Genomic DNA, 15,609 nt, shown 5'->3' on the forward strand with positions numbered 1-15,609 from the left:
CAACTGACAGCACTATCAAGTTTAGAGTACTGTGGATTCATTTTTGTTCGATGATATTAATTTTCGTGGATTTTTGTTGATATTTAATTTCGCGGTTTTGCAGACGTATGCATAGGCGCTTATGGAAAATGTGTTATTCTTTGAACATTTAATTTCGTGGTTTACCTGTACCCACCAAATCTACGAAGATCTGTTTCCAAAGAATAATAATGAATCCACATGCTTTTAAATATATTGACAAAATCAAACGGTATCAACTAACAGAGCAAATTAAAAAACAGTAATTATATTCAACATACAATAAAAGTAACATTTACTGAAAGATTAGTTTGTTGTCATTTGAAACATAGTTTCCTCATCAGTTACTACACTATTTCAAAACAGCATTGGAAACATCTTGATTATATTTTGGAGAAAGGTAACACATTTGCCTTGACTCATTTAAACAACATCAATATAGGGCATGCGTCTGCAATACATTAACATACTCGTATAATAAAATTATATTATGATGGAAATAGTTGATTTTTTTTATTCTGTGTAGCCATACTAAAAAATGTAAAATAAAAACACACATTTGCGTTTTTTTTTTATATTGTTTAAACATATCAAATAAAGCACTTTCCGTTTATAAACGTTTAGCAAATACTTCAGAAAATTATTGTGAAATGTGAAAGATTGTTTAAACGTATTACTCAACAAAAACAATATGAACACTGTATACTGGCTCCATTTGATAGCGGAAAAAAATGCCAACGGATGTACAAATACATTGTAGTACTTTTCTAAATGTTATTTTAACGATGAAATTACTCTTCTTTATATATGATATTGTTTTATAAGGTATTCACTGATCCTCATTAGAACATTGGTTCAAACAAATGCTGACAGATAGATGTTCACAACGAATGAAATATGATAATTAAATTCTGTTTTTTTATGCAAAATCTTGGCTATATATATATTAAAAGACTATAGTACCTACCCACTGCAAATCTTGCACGTTATGCCTTCACTGGAATAAAAAAGAAATATTAAAACAAGAATGATCTTACAAGTTGAAAGAGGGACGAAAGATACTAGAGAGTCAAACTCATAGATAGAAAATACACTGACAACGCCATGGCTATAAAGAAAAGCCAAACAGACAAATAATAGCACAGAAGACAAAACATAGAAAAAGACCTAACACATCATTTTCCGAGTGATATCAAACAATTGTTTTTGCTTTGTGAAACTGCCCTTTGTAGGGCAGATCTAAATATTTACAATCGTATCTCATATAGTGTCAGATATTTGGTTTTTTTTTTGTCCTCGTGGTCATCAGCCAATCAGTTAATAATAAGTATTGTATTATTTGAAAGGGCAAACAATTTCTTGTTCTAATAGCTATTACGTGTATTGCATTGCAGTTTGAATTATAAATACTTCTCTAATCAAACTTCAAGTTGCTACTAACAGACTGATAAAAAGGAATGTTACATTAGTCTTTTCAGCATCATTAAATATCTTATAATTTTTATGTATTGCTATTTACGGAATTTCAAAATGGGTACTATGTATTAAATTTTTGACATTGAGTTATATAGCACAGTTTATCAGAATGGTATAGTCTATTAAATAAGTTATACATCTTTGTTATAAAGATTTCGATATGTCTTTAATAAACTTCAAACAAATGCTATATGTAATGAAAGAATTTGATGTTCTGATGTAAGCTTAAAAAAAAAGGTTTTATGCTTCAAATATGGTTTCAGTTATTTGTTCATTTTGCTCGTGGTCAGCCGCCAGAGTAAATATTAGTTATTATAATATTTGAAAGGGAAAACAACTTCTTGTTCTAACAGCTAATACGTGTATTGCATTGCAGTATGGGTTATAAATACTTCTCTAATCAAACCTGAACTTGCTACTTACAGACTGAAAAAAAGGAATATTACATTAATCTTTTTCGGCATTTTGATTATTTTATATTTTTTTTGTATTGCCATGAAATTAACTTCAAAATGGATATTAATTTATTTTTCAATTCAAGCTATGTAGAATAATTGATCAGAATTGAATCGTACATTTAAGAAGTTATGCTTGTTTGCAGTAAAGATTCCGATGTGTTTCTCATGAGCTTGAAACAATTTACATGTTATGCAATTATCGGACTTAAGTTTTCTTTTGAAATAGTAATGTTGATGTGTGATCAGGATTAAGCAATTTCTTTAAATATCTTTAAGCTATTTCTATGAGCTTTACAAAATGTGGTGTTGTGATGAAGCAGTCATTGATGTTGCTTTGAAGACTCAAACAGCAACATACATGTATGTGTAAAGTATAGAAAATCTATAATAAGCTATGTACTGCAGACATCAAGTTGGTGTTCTTATGTAAGCTTGACAAGACTGGTTGTATGCTTCAAATATGGTGTCAGTTATTTGTTCATTTTGCACGTGGTCAACGGCTAATGAGTAAATAATAGTTATTGTAATATGTCAAAGGGAAACCAATTTCTTGTTCTCACAGCTATTACGTTTATTGCATTGCAGTTTGAATTATCAATACTTCTCTAATCAAACTTGAACTTGCTACTTACGGACTGAAAAAAAGGAATATTACATTAGTTTTTTCGGCATCATTGATTATTTTATAATTTGTATGTATTGCCATATTATGAATTGCAAAATCGATATTAATTTATTTTTCCATTAAAGCTATGTGGAAAAATTGATCAGAATTGAATCGTCTATTGAATAAGTTATGCTTGTTTGCAGCAAAGATGCCGATGTGTTTCTAATGAACTTCAAACAATTTATATATTATGCAATTATCGGAAATAAGTTTTCTTTTGAAATAGTAATGTTGATGTGTGATCAGGATTAAGAAAGTTCTTTAAATGTCTTGTAGCTATTTCTGTGAGCTTTACAAAATGTGGTGTTGTGATGAAGCAGTCATTGATGTTGCTTTGAAGACCTAAACAGTAACGTCCATGTATGTGTAAAGTATAGAAAATATATATTAAGCTATGTACTGCAGACATCAAGTTGGTGTCCTTATGTAAGCTTGACAAGACTGGTTGTATGCTTCCAATATGGTGTCAGTTATTTGTTCATTTTGCACGTGGTCAACGGCCAATGACCTAATAATAGTTATTGTAATATTTCAAAATGGAAACCAATTTCTTGTTCTCACAGCTATTACGTTAATTGCATTGCAGTTTGAATTATAAATACTTCTCTAATCAAACTTGAACTTGCTACTTACGGACTGAAAAAAAAAGGAATATTACATTAGTTTTTTCGGCATCATTGATTATTTTATAATTTGTATGTATTGCCATATTATGAATTTCAAAATCGATATTAATTTATTTTTCCATTAAAGCTATGTGGAAAAATTGATCAGAATTGAATCGTCTATTGAATAAGTTATGCTTGTTTGCAGCAACGATTCCGATGTGTTTCTAATGAACTTAAAACAATTTATATACAGTGCATTATGCAATTATCGGAAATAAGCTTTCTTTTGAAATAGTAATGTTGATGTGTGATCAGGATTAAGAAAGTTCTTTAAATGTCTTGTAGCTATTTCTATGAGCTTTACAAAATGTGGTGTTGTGATGAAGCAGTCATTGATGTTGCTTTGAAGACTTAAACAGCAACGTCCATGTATGTGTAAAGTATAGAAAATATATATTAAGCTATGTACTGCAGACATCAAGTTGGTATTCTTATGTAAGCTTGACAAGACTGGTTGTATGCTTCAAATATGGTGTCAGTTATTTGTTCATTTTGCACGTGGTCTACGGCCAATGAGTAAATAATAGTAATTATAATATTTCAAAATGGAAACCAATTTCTTGTTCTCACAGCGACCACGTTTATTGCATTGCAGTTTGAATTATAAATACTTCTCTAATCAAACTTGAACTTGCTACTTACGGACTGAAAAAAAAGGAATATTACATTAGTTTTTTCGGCATCATTGATTATTTTATAATTCGTATGTATTGCCATATTATGAATTTCAAAATCGATATTAATTTATTTTTCCATTAAAGCTATGTGGAAAAATTGATCAGAATTGAATCGTATATTGAATAAGTTATGTTTGTTTGCAGCAAAGATTCTGATGTGTTTCTAATGAACTTCAAACAATTTATATATTATGCAATTATCGGAAATAAGTTTTCTTTTGAAATAGTAATGTTGATGTGTGATCAGGATTAAGAAATGTCTTTAAATGTCTTGTAGCTATTTCTGTGAGCTTTACAAAATGTGGTGTTTTGATGAAGCAGTCATTGATGTTGCTTAAAAGACTTAAACAGCAACGTCCATGTATGTGTAAAGTAGAGAAAATATATATTAAGCTATGTACTGCAGACATCAAGTTGGTGTTCTTATGTAAGCTTGCCAAGACTGGTTTTATGCTTCAAATATGGTGTCAGTTATTTGTTCATTTTGCTCGTGATCAACGGCCAATGAGTACATAATAGTTATTGTAATATTTGAAAGTAAAACCAATTTCTTGTTCTCACAGCTATTACGTGTATTGCATTGCAGTTTGAATTATAAATACTTCTCTAATCAAACTTGAACTTGCTACTTACAAACTGAAAAAAAGGAATATTACATGAGTTTTTTCGGCATCATTGATTATCTTATAATTTTTATGTATTGCCATATAATGAATTTCAAAATAGATATTAATTTATTTTTCCATTAAAGCTTTCATGGAAAAAATGATCATAATTGAATCGTCTATTGAATAAATATTGTTTGTTTGCAGCAAAGATTCCGATGTGTTTCTAATGAACTTCAAACAATTTATATATTATGCAATTATCGGAATTAAGTTTTTTTTTGAAATAATAATGTTGATGTGTGATCAGGATTAAGAACTGTCTTTAAATGTCTTGTAGCTATTTCTATGAGCTTTACAAAATGTGGTGGTTTGATGAAGCAGTCATTGGTGTTGCTTTGAAGACAGAAACAGTAACATGCATGTATATGTAAAGTAGAAAAAAATCTATATTAAGCTATGTACTGCAGACATCAAGTTGGTGTTCTTATGTAAGCTTGACAAGACTGGTTTTATACTTCAAATATGGTGTCAGTTATTTGTTCATTTTGCACGTGGTCAACGGCCAATGACTAAATAATAGTTATTGTAATATTTCAAAATGGAAACCAATTTCTTGTTCTCACAGCTATTACGTTAATTGCATTGCAGTTTGAATTATAAATACTTCTCTAATCAAACTTCAACTTGCTACTTACGGACTGAAAAAAAAGGAATATTACATTAGTTTTTTCGGCATCATTGATTATTTTATAATTTGTATGTATTGCCATATTATGAATTTCAAAATCGATATTAATTTATTTTTCCATTAAAGCTATGTGGAAAAATTGATCAGAATTGAATCGTCTATTGAATAAGTTATGCTTGTTTGCAGCAACGATTCCGATGTGTTTCTAATGAACTTAAAACAATTTATATACAGTGTATTATGCAATTATCGGAAATAAGCTTTCTTTTGAAATAGTAATGTTGATGTGTGATCAGGATTAAGAAAGTTCTTTAAATGTCTTGTAGCTATTTCTATGAGCTTTACAAAATGTGGTGTTGTGATGAAGCAGTCATTGATGTTGCTTTGAAGACTTAAACAGCAACGTCCATGTATGTGTAAAGTATAGAAAATATATATTAAGCTATGTACTGCAGACATCAAGTTGGTATTCTTATGTAAGCTTGACAAGACTGGTTGTATGCTTCAAATATGGTGTCAGTTATTTGTTCATTTTGCACGTGGTCTACGGCCAATGAGTAAATAATAGTAATTATAATATTTCAAAGGGAAACCAATTTCTTGTTCTCACAGCGACCACGTTTATTGCATTGCAGTTTGAATTATAAATACTTCTCTAATCAAACTTGAACTTGCTACTTACGGACTGAAAAAAAGGAATATTACATTAGTTTTTTCGGCATCATTGATTATTTTATAATTTTTATGTATTGCCATATTATGAATTTCAAAATCGATATTAATTTATTTTTCCATTAAAGCTATGTGGAAAAATTGATCAGAATTGAATCGTATATTGAATAAGTTATGCTTGTTTGCAGCAAAGATTCTGATGTGTTTCTAATGAACTTCAAACAATTTATATATTATGCAATTATCGGAAATAAGTTTTCTTTTGAAATAGTAATGTTGATGTGTGATCAGGATTAAGAAATGTCTTTAAATGTCTTTTAGCTATTTCTGTGAGCTTTACAAAATGTGGTGTTATGATGAAGCAGTCATTGATGTTGCTTAAAAGACATAAACAGCAACGTCCATGTATGTGTAAAGTAGAGAAAATATATATTAAGCTATGTACTGCAGACATCAAGTTGGTGTTCTTATGTAAGCTTGCCAAGACTGGTTTTATGCTTCAAATATGGTGTCAGTTATTTGTTCATTTTGCTCGTGATCAACGGCCAATGAGTACATAATAGTTATTGTAATATTTGAAAGTAAAACCAATTTCTTGTTCTCACAGCTATTACGTGTATTGCATTGCAGTTTGAATTATAAATACTTCTCTAATCAAACTTGAACTTGCTACTTACAAACTGAAAAAAAGGAATATTACATGAGTTTTTTCGGCATCATTGATTATCTTATAATTTTTATGTATTGCCATATAATGAATTTCAAAATAGATATTAATTTATTTTTCCATTAAAGCTTTTATGGAAAAAATGATCATAATTGAATGGTCTATTGAATAAATATTGTTTGTTTGCAGCAAAGATTCCGATGTGTTTCTAATGAACTTCAAACAATTTATATATTATGCAATTATCGGAATTAAGTTTTTTTTTGAAATAATAATGTTGATGTGTGATCAGGATTAAGAACTGTCTTTAAATGTCTTGTAGCTATTTCTATGAGCTTTACAAAATGTGGTGGTTTGATGAAGCAGTCATTGGTGTTGCTTTGAAGACTGAAACAGTAACATGCATGTATATGTAAAGTAGAAAAAAATCTATATTAAGCTATGTACTGCAGACATCAAGTTGGTGTTCTTATGTAAGCTTGACAAGACTGGTTTTATACTTCAAATAAGCTGTCAGTTGTTTGTTAATTGTCCTCGTTGTCATCGACCAATAAGTAAATGATAGTTATTGTAATATTTGAAAGGGAAAACAATTTCTTGTTCTAACAGCTATCACGTGTATTGCATTGCAGTTTGAATTATAAATACTTCTCTAATCAAACTTGAACTTGCTACTTACTGACTGAAAAAAAAGGAATGTTTCATAAGTTTATTTTCAGCATCATTGATTATTTTATAATTTGTATGTTTTGCCATTTAATTAATTTCAAAATGGATATTATTTATTTTTCCACTAAAGCTATATGGAAAAAATGATCAGAATCGATCGCCTATTGAATAAGTTATGCTTGTTTGCAGCAAAGATTCAGATGTGTTTCCAATAAACTTCAAACAATTTATATATAATGCAATTATTGGAATTAAGTTTTCTTTTGAAATAGTAATGTTGATGTGTGATCAGGATTAAGAAATGTCTATTATTGTCTTTAAGCTATTTCTATTTTACAAAATGTGGTGTTTTGATGAAGCAGTCATTGATGTTGCTTTGAAGACTTAAACAGCAACGTCCATGTATGTGTAAAGTAGATAAAATATGTATTAAGCTATGTACTGCAGACATCAAGTTGGTGTTCTTATGTAAGCTTGACAAGACTGGTTTTATGCTTCAAATATGGTGTCAGTTATTTGTTCATTTTGTTCGTGGTCAACGGCCAATGAGTAAATACTAGTTATTGTATTATATTTAAAAGGGAAACCAATTTCTTGTTTTCACAGCTATTACGTGTATTGCATTGCAGTTTGAATTATAAATACTTCTCTAAACGAACTTGAACTTGCTACAGACTGAAAAAAAGGAATGTTACATTAGTCTTTTTCAGCATCATTGAATATTTTATAATTTTTATGTATTGCCATGTAATTAATTTCAAAATGGGTATTTTATTTTTGACATTGAGCTATATAGCAGAGTTTATCAGAATGGTATATTCTATTACATAAGTCATTCATGTTTGTTATAAAGATTTCGATATGTCTTTAATAAACTTTAAACACATCATATATGCAACAAAATAAATTTGATGTTCTGATGAAGCAATCGTTTGTGTTGCCTCGGATTTCCAGTTGGAACAACAACATATCTTTCGTGGTTAGACCAACCAATAACGATAAACATTATAATTTCTGCTGTTAAGTCTGCTTGACAAAGACATAAGTTGCGAGTGTTTACATATGGTGTCAATTTTGAGTTCGTTATGCTCGTGGTCAATGGCTGATGAGTCAATAAGAAGGCTTCAGATCTTTATAGGATAATTAATATCTGTCTTTAAATGCATGAAATGTTAAAGGTATTTTCATTCATAACATTATAGCCATATTATACAGCTTGTCAGACTGAAATTTTCTTTTGAAATGTTGATGTGATATAAGGATTTCGATATGTTTTTAAGAAATGTCAAGCTTTTTCCTTATACTGAAACAATATGGTTTCTTTATGCAGCAGTCATTTGTGTTGCCTTGAAGGCTTGAACAGCATCATACATGTATGTGTCAATTGGAGAAAAACCATATTGAGCCATATACTATTATCTTCATAGTTGTTTCTCTTATGTAGGCTTGACAAGACTATTTTTATGCTTCAAATATGATGTAATTTTTTTGTTTATTTTCGTTGTGTGCAGCGGCTGTTGAGTTAATAAGTAGGATTGTTATTCTTAATTTGTAAATAGTTCATTTTTTAACCGAACATATAATTTCAGTTATTGCATTGCAGTTTAAGTAACAAATAATTCTCTTAATCAACCTTGATCTTGCTACTTACAATCTGAAACATTAGAATTTTACCAGTACATGGTTGATTTAATGATTAAGTAAAGTGGACGGCCGACGGGTAAATGATAACGGTTGTAATAAATTCAAAACCTGACTGTTATTCCGTGTATACTAATAATTCAACCTTTCTTAACTCTTTTGAGAAAGAAACTGGTTGATATTCATTTAGAAATAAATGCAGACAAGTCAATAATAATGTCATTGTGTATGTGTCAAAACTGTGCAAAAATGATAGACTTGACATTAACACATGTATGTAGAGCAGCATATGTTAAAAATTGTATCTTTCATGTATACATTTAAGTCCTCTAAACATGGATCGGCTTTCATTTTGGTTTTATTTGTGAATGTCCTTAGTGTATGTAGGAATTACACGCACCGGTAAAAGCAGGTGTCGCTATATCTATAAAAAGCAAAGATCTACTACAAGTTATGTGACTTTTCCTTTTTCTTCTGGTCTAAAACAGATTACAAATGCACAATTTTATCACTAAATAAAAACAGAACAACATAAAAACTAACCGCGGCAATTAACGTTTTAACTATAAAGATACACAGGTAAAAGTAAGGCTCATGAAAAAGAGACACAATTAACTGTTTTGCTATTTGTTTTAAGAAAAATGGAGTTCACCTTTATATTCATATACGCAAGTAGAAGTCAAAATACTTACAAGTATTCGAATGGAACAATTTCCTCGCGCCTTAAAAGATAAATTATATAATTAATTGATTTATACTTAAACCTGAACGATATATTCAGGGGGGAAATCAAACATTGAAATCTGTAAATTACTCTATTTCTGATCATCGTGGTTTGGTTTTTTTTTGGTACTTTTTCCTTGTTTTAACCCGCCGCATTTTTGCGCCTTTCCCTAGTCAGAGGTATATATAATCCTGAGTTTAGTATGACGTCCATTATCACTGAACTAGATATATATTTGTGTAGTGGCCAGTTGACGGATGCCTTCAGGTGCGGGAGTTTCTCGCTGCATTGATGACCTTCCGCTGTTGTCTGTTATATGGTCGGGTTGTTGTTGTCTCGTTGACACATTCCCAATTTCCATTCTCAAATTTTATACTAAAATCAATTATGTCTGAGAGTTTGCAAAATAAAACATTTCATGAATTGTTTATGTCCGACTCACTTTTTTATTACCAATCTTCCAGAAAACTTATATCAACAATTGACAGCTTAGGTTGTATTCACCATGTTCACTCTTAAATACTTGAAGAGGTTTATGGTATAAATTTATTAGAATATATTAGGCTAATATGTCTATTGTCTAATTTGCAGTTTATAGTTCCATGTTTATTTATTATGGTGCGCAAATTCTGACATGTTTTTCAGACCGTATGTAAATCACCATCAACAAACGGCTGCAACAGGTAATGCCCTAGAAGATTGACAACTAAAAAGAATTAGTAAGAGACATTTCTTCGATTTCCTCTCTTTGAAATTAAGAATCATCACCTTGCCATTGCAACTTTTTTTAAATCAAAATTTTCAATCATCATAACATACAGAATTTTATAGAAATCGTGTTTTTTATGATCCTAGCTATACAAAAACTGTAACAGTAATTATTTAATGCTTCATTTTTTAATCTCATTGGGTTATAAAAATGTGACCGTGCGCACAATTTTAGAATGAAGCGCGGAAAATCTACTACAGTCAACGAATGTACGCCCCAATGTATTTACAATTCTGAAATTAATTCTTTTTCAAACAGTGCAGCATTTCAAATATTCCTGTATGTTACTTTTCTCCTTGTACATAAATAAATTAAATGTGTATTTTGGTCTTATTTGAGCAATTATAAGTAGCCTTTATATTATTTATATAAATAACTAAGACAGTATACATATCCAATAGTGAATCAATGTCAGTAACATGGTATCAGTCGATTGTTGAAAAATTTCATTACACGCTATTTACGTGATTTCACCTCTGATAATCAATAGCTAACACAAAAGAAAAGAATACAATTGAGAATTTTTTTTAAACGTTAAAATATAATGTAGGTGTTACAAGAAATAAGAAACAAGTAAGTTAGAAGGTATCGTTCGATCGCTGAGAAGGTTCCATATGCGTTACCAGGGTTATTTTACCTCTTAGAACCCCAAAAAATACCAGAAATTGTCTGGAAAAACGAATATTCAAAAGTAGTTGCGTTGTGTATGCTCATAAGACAACTTTCCATAAAAGACCAAATGACACAGAAATGAACAGCTATTGGTCACCAAATCTGCATTGAACAACGATCAAACACATTACCCATAATCATCTATAAAAGTTTTCGACAGCACAGATGCATGAAACTAACGGCCTAATTATTAGAAACAAATGGACGAAAATCCAATGTGTAACATACCTACAAACGGCAACCACTCAATAACAGGCTCCTGACTTGGGACAGACACATACATACAGATTGTTACAATGTTAAATGTGTTCGCGTAACCCAAACCTTCTTCCTTACCTGGGACAGTTTTGTTACAGTACAATTATGAGACAGAACTTTAAGGAAGCTGGCTTGTCATGTTTTAGATTTTTTGTCAGATTTTCGAAATCATCTGGTTTTATCCATTTGATTGCCTTGAAAAAATTTGCCCGGTGACCCTATTGTTTTTCTTGTAAATCTTTAACATGTATAATGATAAGCCATCTGTAAAAGTCTTATAAAATTTTAATTACTTTTTAACAGTTTTTGAGAACCTCAACTGGTCAATGATAAAGCTATGAAGTCAAGAGAGAATATATCCCCGCCAAGATTTCAATAGTAAATATCTTGAAAACAAGCACGGTGACCTATATATTTTGTTTTTTGCTTTTTGAATTCCCCTATCTATATTAACTAGTTTTTTGAAACATTTATTACTTTAAAAATGAAAAGCGAACTCCCTTAAAAATCAGTTGGTTTTAAAACTATTGACAGTTTAAAACTTGATTGATGTATTTACCTGAACAATACTACGTCGAACAAAGGTATATGAAAGTAGACTACACTATTCTAAATTGTAGATTGTGCATGTTATATTTAATGTCTAGTCATTTTCCTTTAATGATGAGCTGAATCATGTTATGGTGTATGTATTTATTTTGTATGATTAATAATCTAAAGGATGAGCTGATTCTAAGAAACTTACCCACAACTAGAACATCTGTATAAGTCCCCATGGCGTTGCTCCTTTTTTCAAGGACTGGTGCACACTTGCTATCAAAAAGATTTGATGTCTTTATGTTTTTTATAAATGTTTAAACATGTTAAATAAATAATTCATTTTGAAATTATTTAATTCTATGTAAAAGTTCTCTGTAAAATCTAGGTATTTTTTTGTAAACTGTTTGATATTAGAAATAAAAGTACAGGTAAACACACTAATTTACACAACTGTTGTTGTCATTTTTCAATAAAGTATAATGAAATACGAAACTGTTATAGTTTTATAATATATCTTATCATTTAACAGTATGCTTACATTATATAAAATGTTCATTTGGATGTTTGAAATATTCTCCAATATTATACAAATACAGCCTTTGTATGAGGTCGATACAAGGATATATTGACCTGAAAGAAGTATATTGACTGAGGACGAAGTCCGAGGTCGGTATACTTTTTTGGGTCAATATATCCTGTATTGACCTCATACAAAGGCTATATTTGATATATTATTAATTTCCGACCATGTTTGTATCAAAATCGTCATTTAGGTTTGTTGGAACTTTATAGATATTACATTGTCTCCTTGACAATAACAACATATTAGTTGTTATTTCATTTACTTTTTTTTTTTGACATCTTATGTATTTAAAGATTTTTTTTTCGTCAAATAATCGATCACAGATATCATTTGTTTCAAAACGTTAAACAGTATCCTGAAATTCATTACATGACGTCACAAAGTATATCGGTTTTTAGATATTCTAAAAATAACCGTGCAATATGCTTTTTGCCGGTCAATATGCTTTTTGCTATCCGCCGTTTTCTCTCTACCTTCGAAAATATAGTTTAACATGTGACTATCTCTAAACGAATCAAATTTGATAAAATATACGAATTAATAATATTTGATAATGGTGTTAACTTTAAAAAAGCACTCTTTTATAGATAATATTTGTTTCTTTTAATCAATGTAAAGTGATAACTTGTATCATCAATGCATATACTGTTATGATTAATTATGTTATCAATATGATCAATGCAGTGCTTATCATATGTTTTGTATAACTGACATCATTATGTAGGCCTGTTCAATACAGTTTGAATAATGTAATTTAAGAATTCTTCGACAGCTTAACAGACTGTTTATATATTCTGCTATTGTCATGTTTGGACCTTTTATACCTAACTATGTGACGTGGGTTTTGCTCTTTGTTGCAAACCGTACAGTGACCTATAGCTGTATCATGATCTGAGTAATATTAGGCACCTAATTTTTCAATTAGATGTTACCTTCAAGTTATATCGCCTAATACGTACGAGTGATATGCATGTAAAGTGAGAGCTATTTAGCTAGTTCTATTTTTTATTACTTTTGGAGGGTGTTATTCCGTTACTTAAAGCGTTTCATTAATCGATAAACTCTGTCCACGTCAGTAGTTGCCAATATAGTTTATTTTACGAACGTGTTTATTTGGGATGAATGTATAAAGAGTAGGTCTATTTCAAGCTTTCAAACTTAAGTTGTGATATGTGTATTTGTCAATGATTTCTTGCTATATCTGAACTTTAAATAATTTCACTCTAGAATTTAAATTTTTGCAAGCTTAATGAGGAAAACTGTATCAATTGAAAAGACATCGCATAATTTTATATTTACCTAATGGTAAATGTCCCTATCAGTTGTCTGATGTCATCTTCAGCTACAGCTTTACGACTAAAGGATATATTGGGAAACTCTGGAAGAGAATTTATAGTGAGTTTGTCAATTTCTTCTTTCAAATTATTGATCTTATGTACCAAACTTCCATCCTGTCGGGTCTTATCTAGTTCATGTCTCTTTATGTCTAAGGAGTGTCCACCAACAAGCACGGATTTTGCATCTGACAACAGATTCATCAGTTTGTCTTTCTCTTTTTTGGATTGTTCTTTCACCAATGCAATCATCTGAGCTACAGATTTATCCACCATTTGTTTAATCATGTTGCCTTCATCGTTGATGGCTTTTACAACAGACTCAACGGAATTATCAAACGCATTCAAGCTTTCCTCAATCTTATTTATGTTTTGATTTGCTTCATTTGTCTTGCCACGAAGTTTCGTTTCATTATCTCCACGTAGTTGAACGATGACATCAACAATCTGGGAAAATGTATGCCCATTGTGTTTTCCTGTCACACAACGTGTGCATATCTGTGCATTACATGTATTACAAATTAAGGATAATTCTTCTTTGTGTTCGCTGCAAAGAAATATGTTGGTGCCTTCGATATATAAACTCTGTATTATTTTTGATATTCAAATTTATTTTCGCGGAAATATTCTTCTAAAAAATACACGGACACATATTGTTACCAATACACATGTCAAATCAATAAACAGATGTGTTGTAACACAAGGAACCACTAAGGCATCATTAGTAAGGTTTAGTATGTGTGTGACGTCTGAATTATAAATAAATAAATCAGGTTTGTACTGCCGTTGTCGTTCTGTACATTGGTTTCATTAAATGTACTGTATATCTTATTTTCTACAATGACTATATTATAATTATTTACATGCATGTACAGACCACAATCGCATGTATAACCGGTATTGTTTTGCTCTTATAAACCTATTTACTCTGAGTTCAAAATAACAAAAAAATCATAAGTCATATATTTGAAGATGTCACATTATAGATAAAAGGAAGAAATTACTTCAGACTTGAATAGGGTTAAGATATTTTATCATCTCACCGTTCTTCAAAACCGCATGTAAAGATCAAGGTAACGTACCACACAGAAACGACCACTTATGACACAGCTGTTGATATGATCCACGGCGGGATCAGAAAGATTTTCATTATCAGAACTTCCTGTTTACTATCAAACAAATAAACCCCAATATATAGTTTGTGTAAATATCAAACTTGCCTTCTACTGACCTTGACATCATGTTCTTGATTTTGGGCTATTTCGTAGACCACAAATATAAGCAATAGGTTGACTGTATTTGTTTATGAATTATAATAGTATAATAGACCAAAATGGCATTGAAAAAGTTACAGTCAATACAATTTGTTCTGATTTGTTGCATTAGCAGGTTTATTCAATTGCCATGTTTTGATTGAATTTTTTTTTTTCAAATGTTGAAATTTAATTGGAAAATTTAAATAAGAAGAATCGAGTGTTCAATATCTCAAAATAGTTATAGCTAAAGCGAGAAGACAGACAAGTACGGTACTTTCAACCTTTAGCATCTATTTTAACTATCACTCAGCGGTCATCGATCAGTCACCGATCAGTCAAGTTCACGTCAAACTCACTTTACCAATCAGCCAGAATTGTAATACATTTTCCAACCCGATGAGTGAAAACACGGTATTTATGGCGACAGTTAAATAAATTTTCCGAAAAAAACTCGATAAAGTTAAGAAATATGAATGTTGGATACTTTAAAATAATGCTATACAATATAAAGTTTATTTTTCCTAAAGATCGAAAGAAAACACAAAAAAAACTGATTAAATTTTG

At 30.2% G+C, this 15,609-nt stretch overlaps 3 protein-coding genes across 5 annotated transcripts in view; all 3 read right to left on the minus strand.

The window, feature by feature from the left end:
• The window catches only part of LOC139498378 (aquaporin AQPAn.G-like), a 337,743-nt gene that overhangs the window by 94,571 nt on the left and 227,563 nt on the right, over positions 1-15,609 (minus strand). The gene's annotated exons all lie outside the window — the stretch shown is intronic.
• The window catches only part of LOC139498380 (E3 ubiquitin-protein ligase TRIM71-like), a 134,235-nt gene that overhangs the window by 55,558 nt on the left and 63,068 nt on the right, over positions 1-15,609 (minus strand). The window lies entirely within an intron of this gene.
• Positions 5,248-14,335, minus strand: LOC139498385 (uncharacterized). Its single transcript, XM_071286776.1, has 4 exons — positions 13,755-14,335; positions 12,078-12,145; positions 9,602-9,631; positions 5,248-7,943 (listed from the first exon to the last, which is right to left on the minus strand). The coding sequence occupies exons 1-4, from the start codon at positions 14,075-14,077 to the stop codon at positions 7,918-7,920; spliced, it is 447 nt and encodes a 148-aa protein (XP_071142877.1). The 5' UTR covers positions 14,078-14,335; the 3' UTR covers positions 5,248-7,917.

This window comes from Mytilus edulis, chromosome 12 (assembly GCF_963676685.1).
Source record: "Mytilus edulis chromosome 12, xbMytEdul2.2, whole genome shotgun sequence".
In the NCBI taxonomy this organism is placed as follows: Eukaryota; Metazoa; Mollusca; class Bivalvia; order Mytilida; family Mytilidae; genus Mytilus; species Mytilus edulis.

Bases quoted from the DNA above. Each gene is read 5' to 3' on its own strand.
- LOC139498385 (XM_071286776.1), bottom strand. From the start codon at position 14,077: ATGATTAAACAAATGGTGGATAAATCTGTAGCTCAGATGATTGCATTG. The intron at 9,632-12,077 runs GTAAGTTTCTTA...TTATCTTTTAAG, and splicing joins TACAGATGTTCTAGTTGTGG to GCGCGAGGAAATTGTTCCAT. The intron at 7,944-9,601 runs GTAAGTATTTTG...CCTTTTTTTCAG, and splicing joins ATTGTTCCATTCGAATACTT to TCTGTAGCAAGTTCAAGTTC.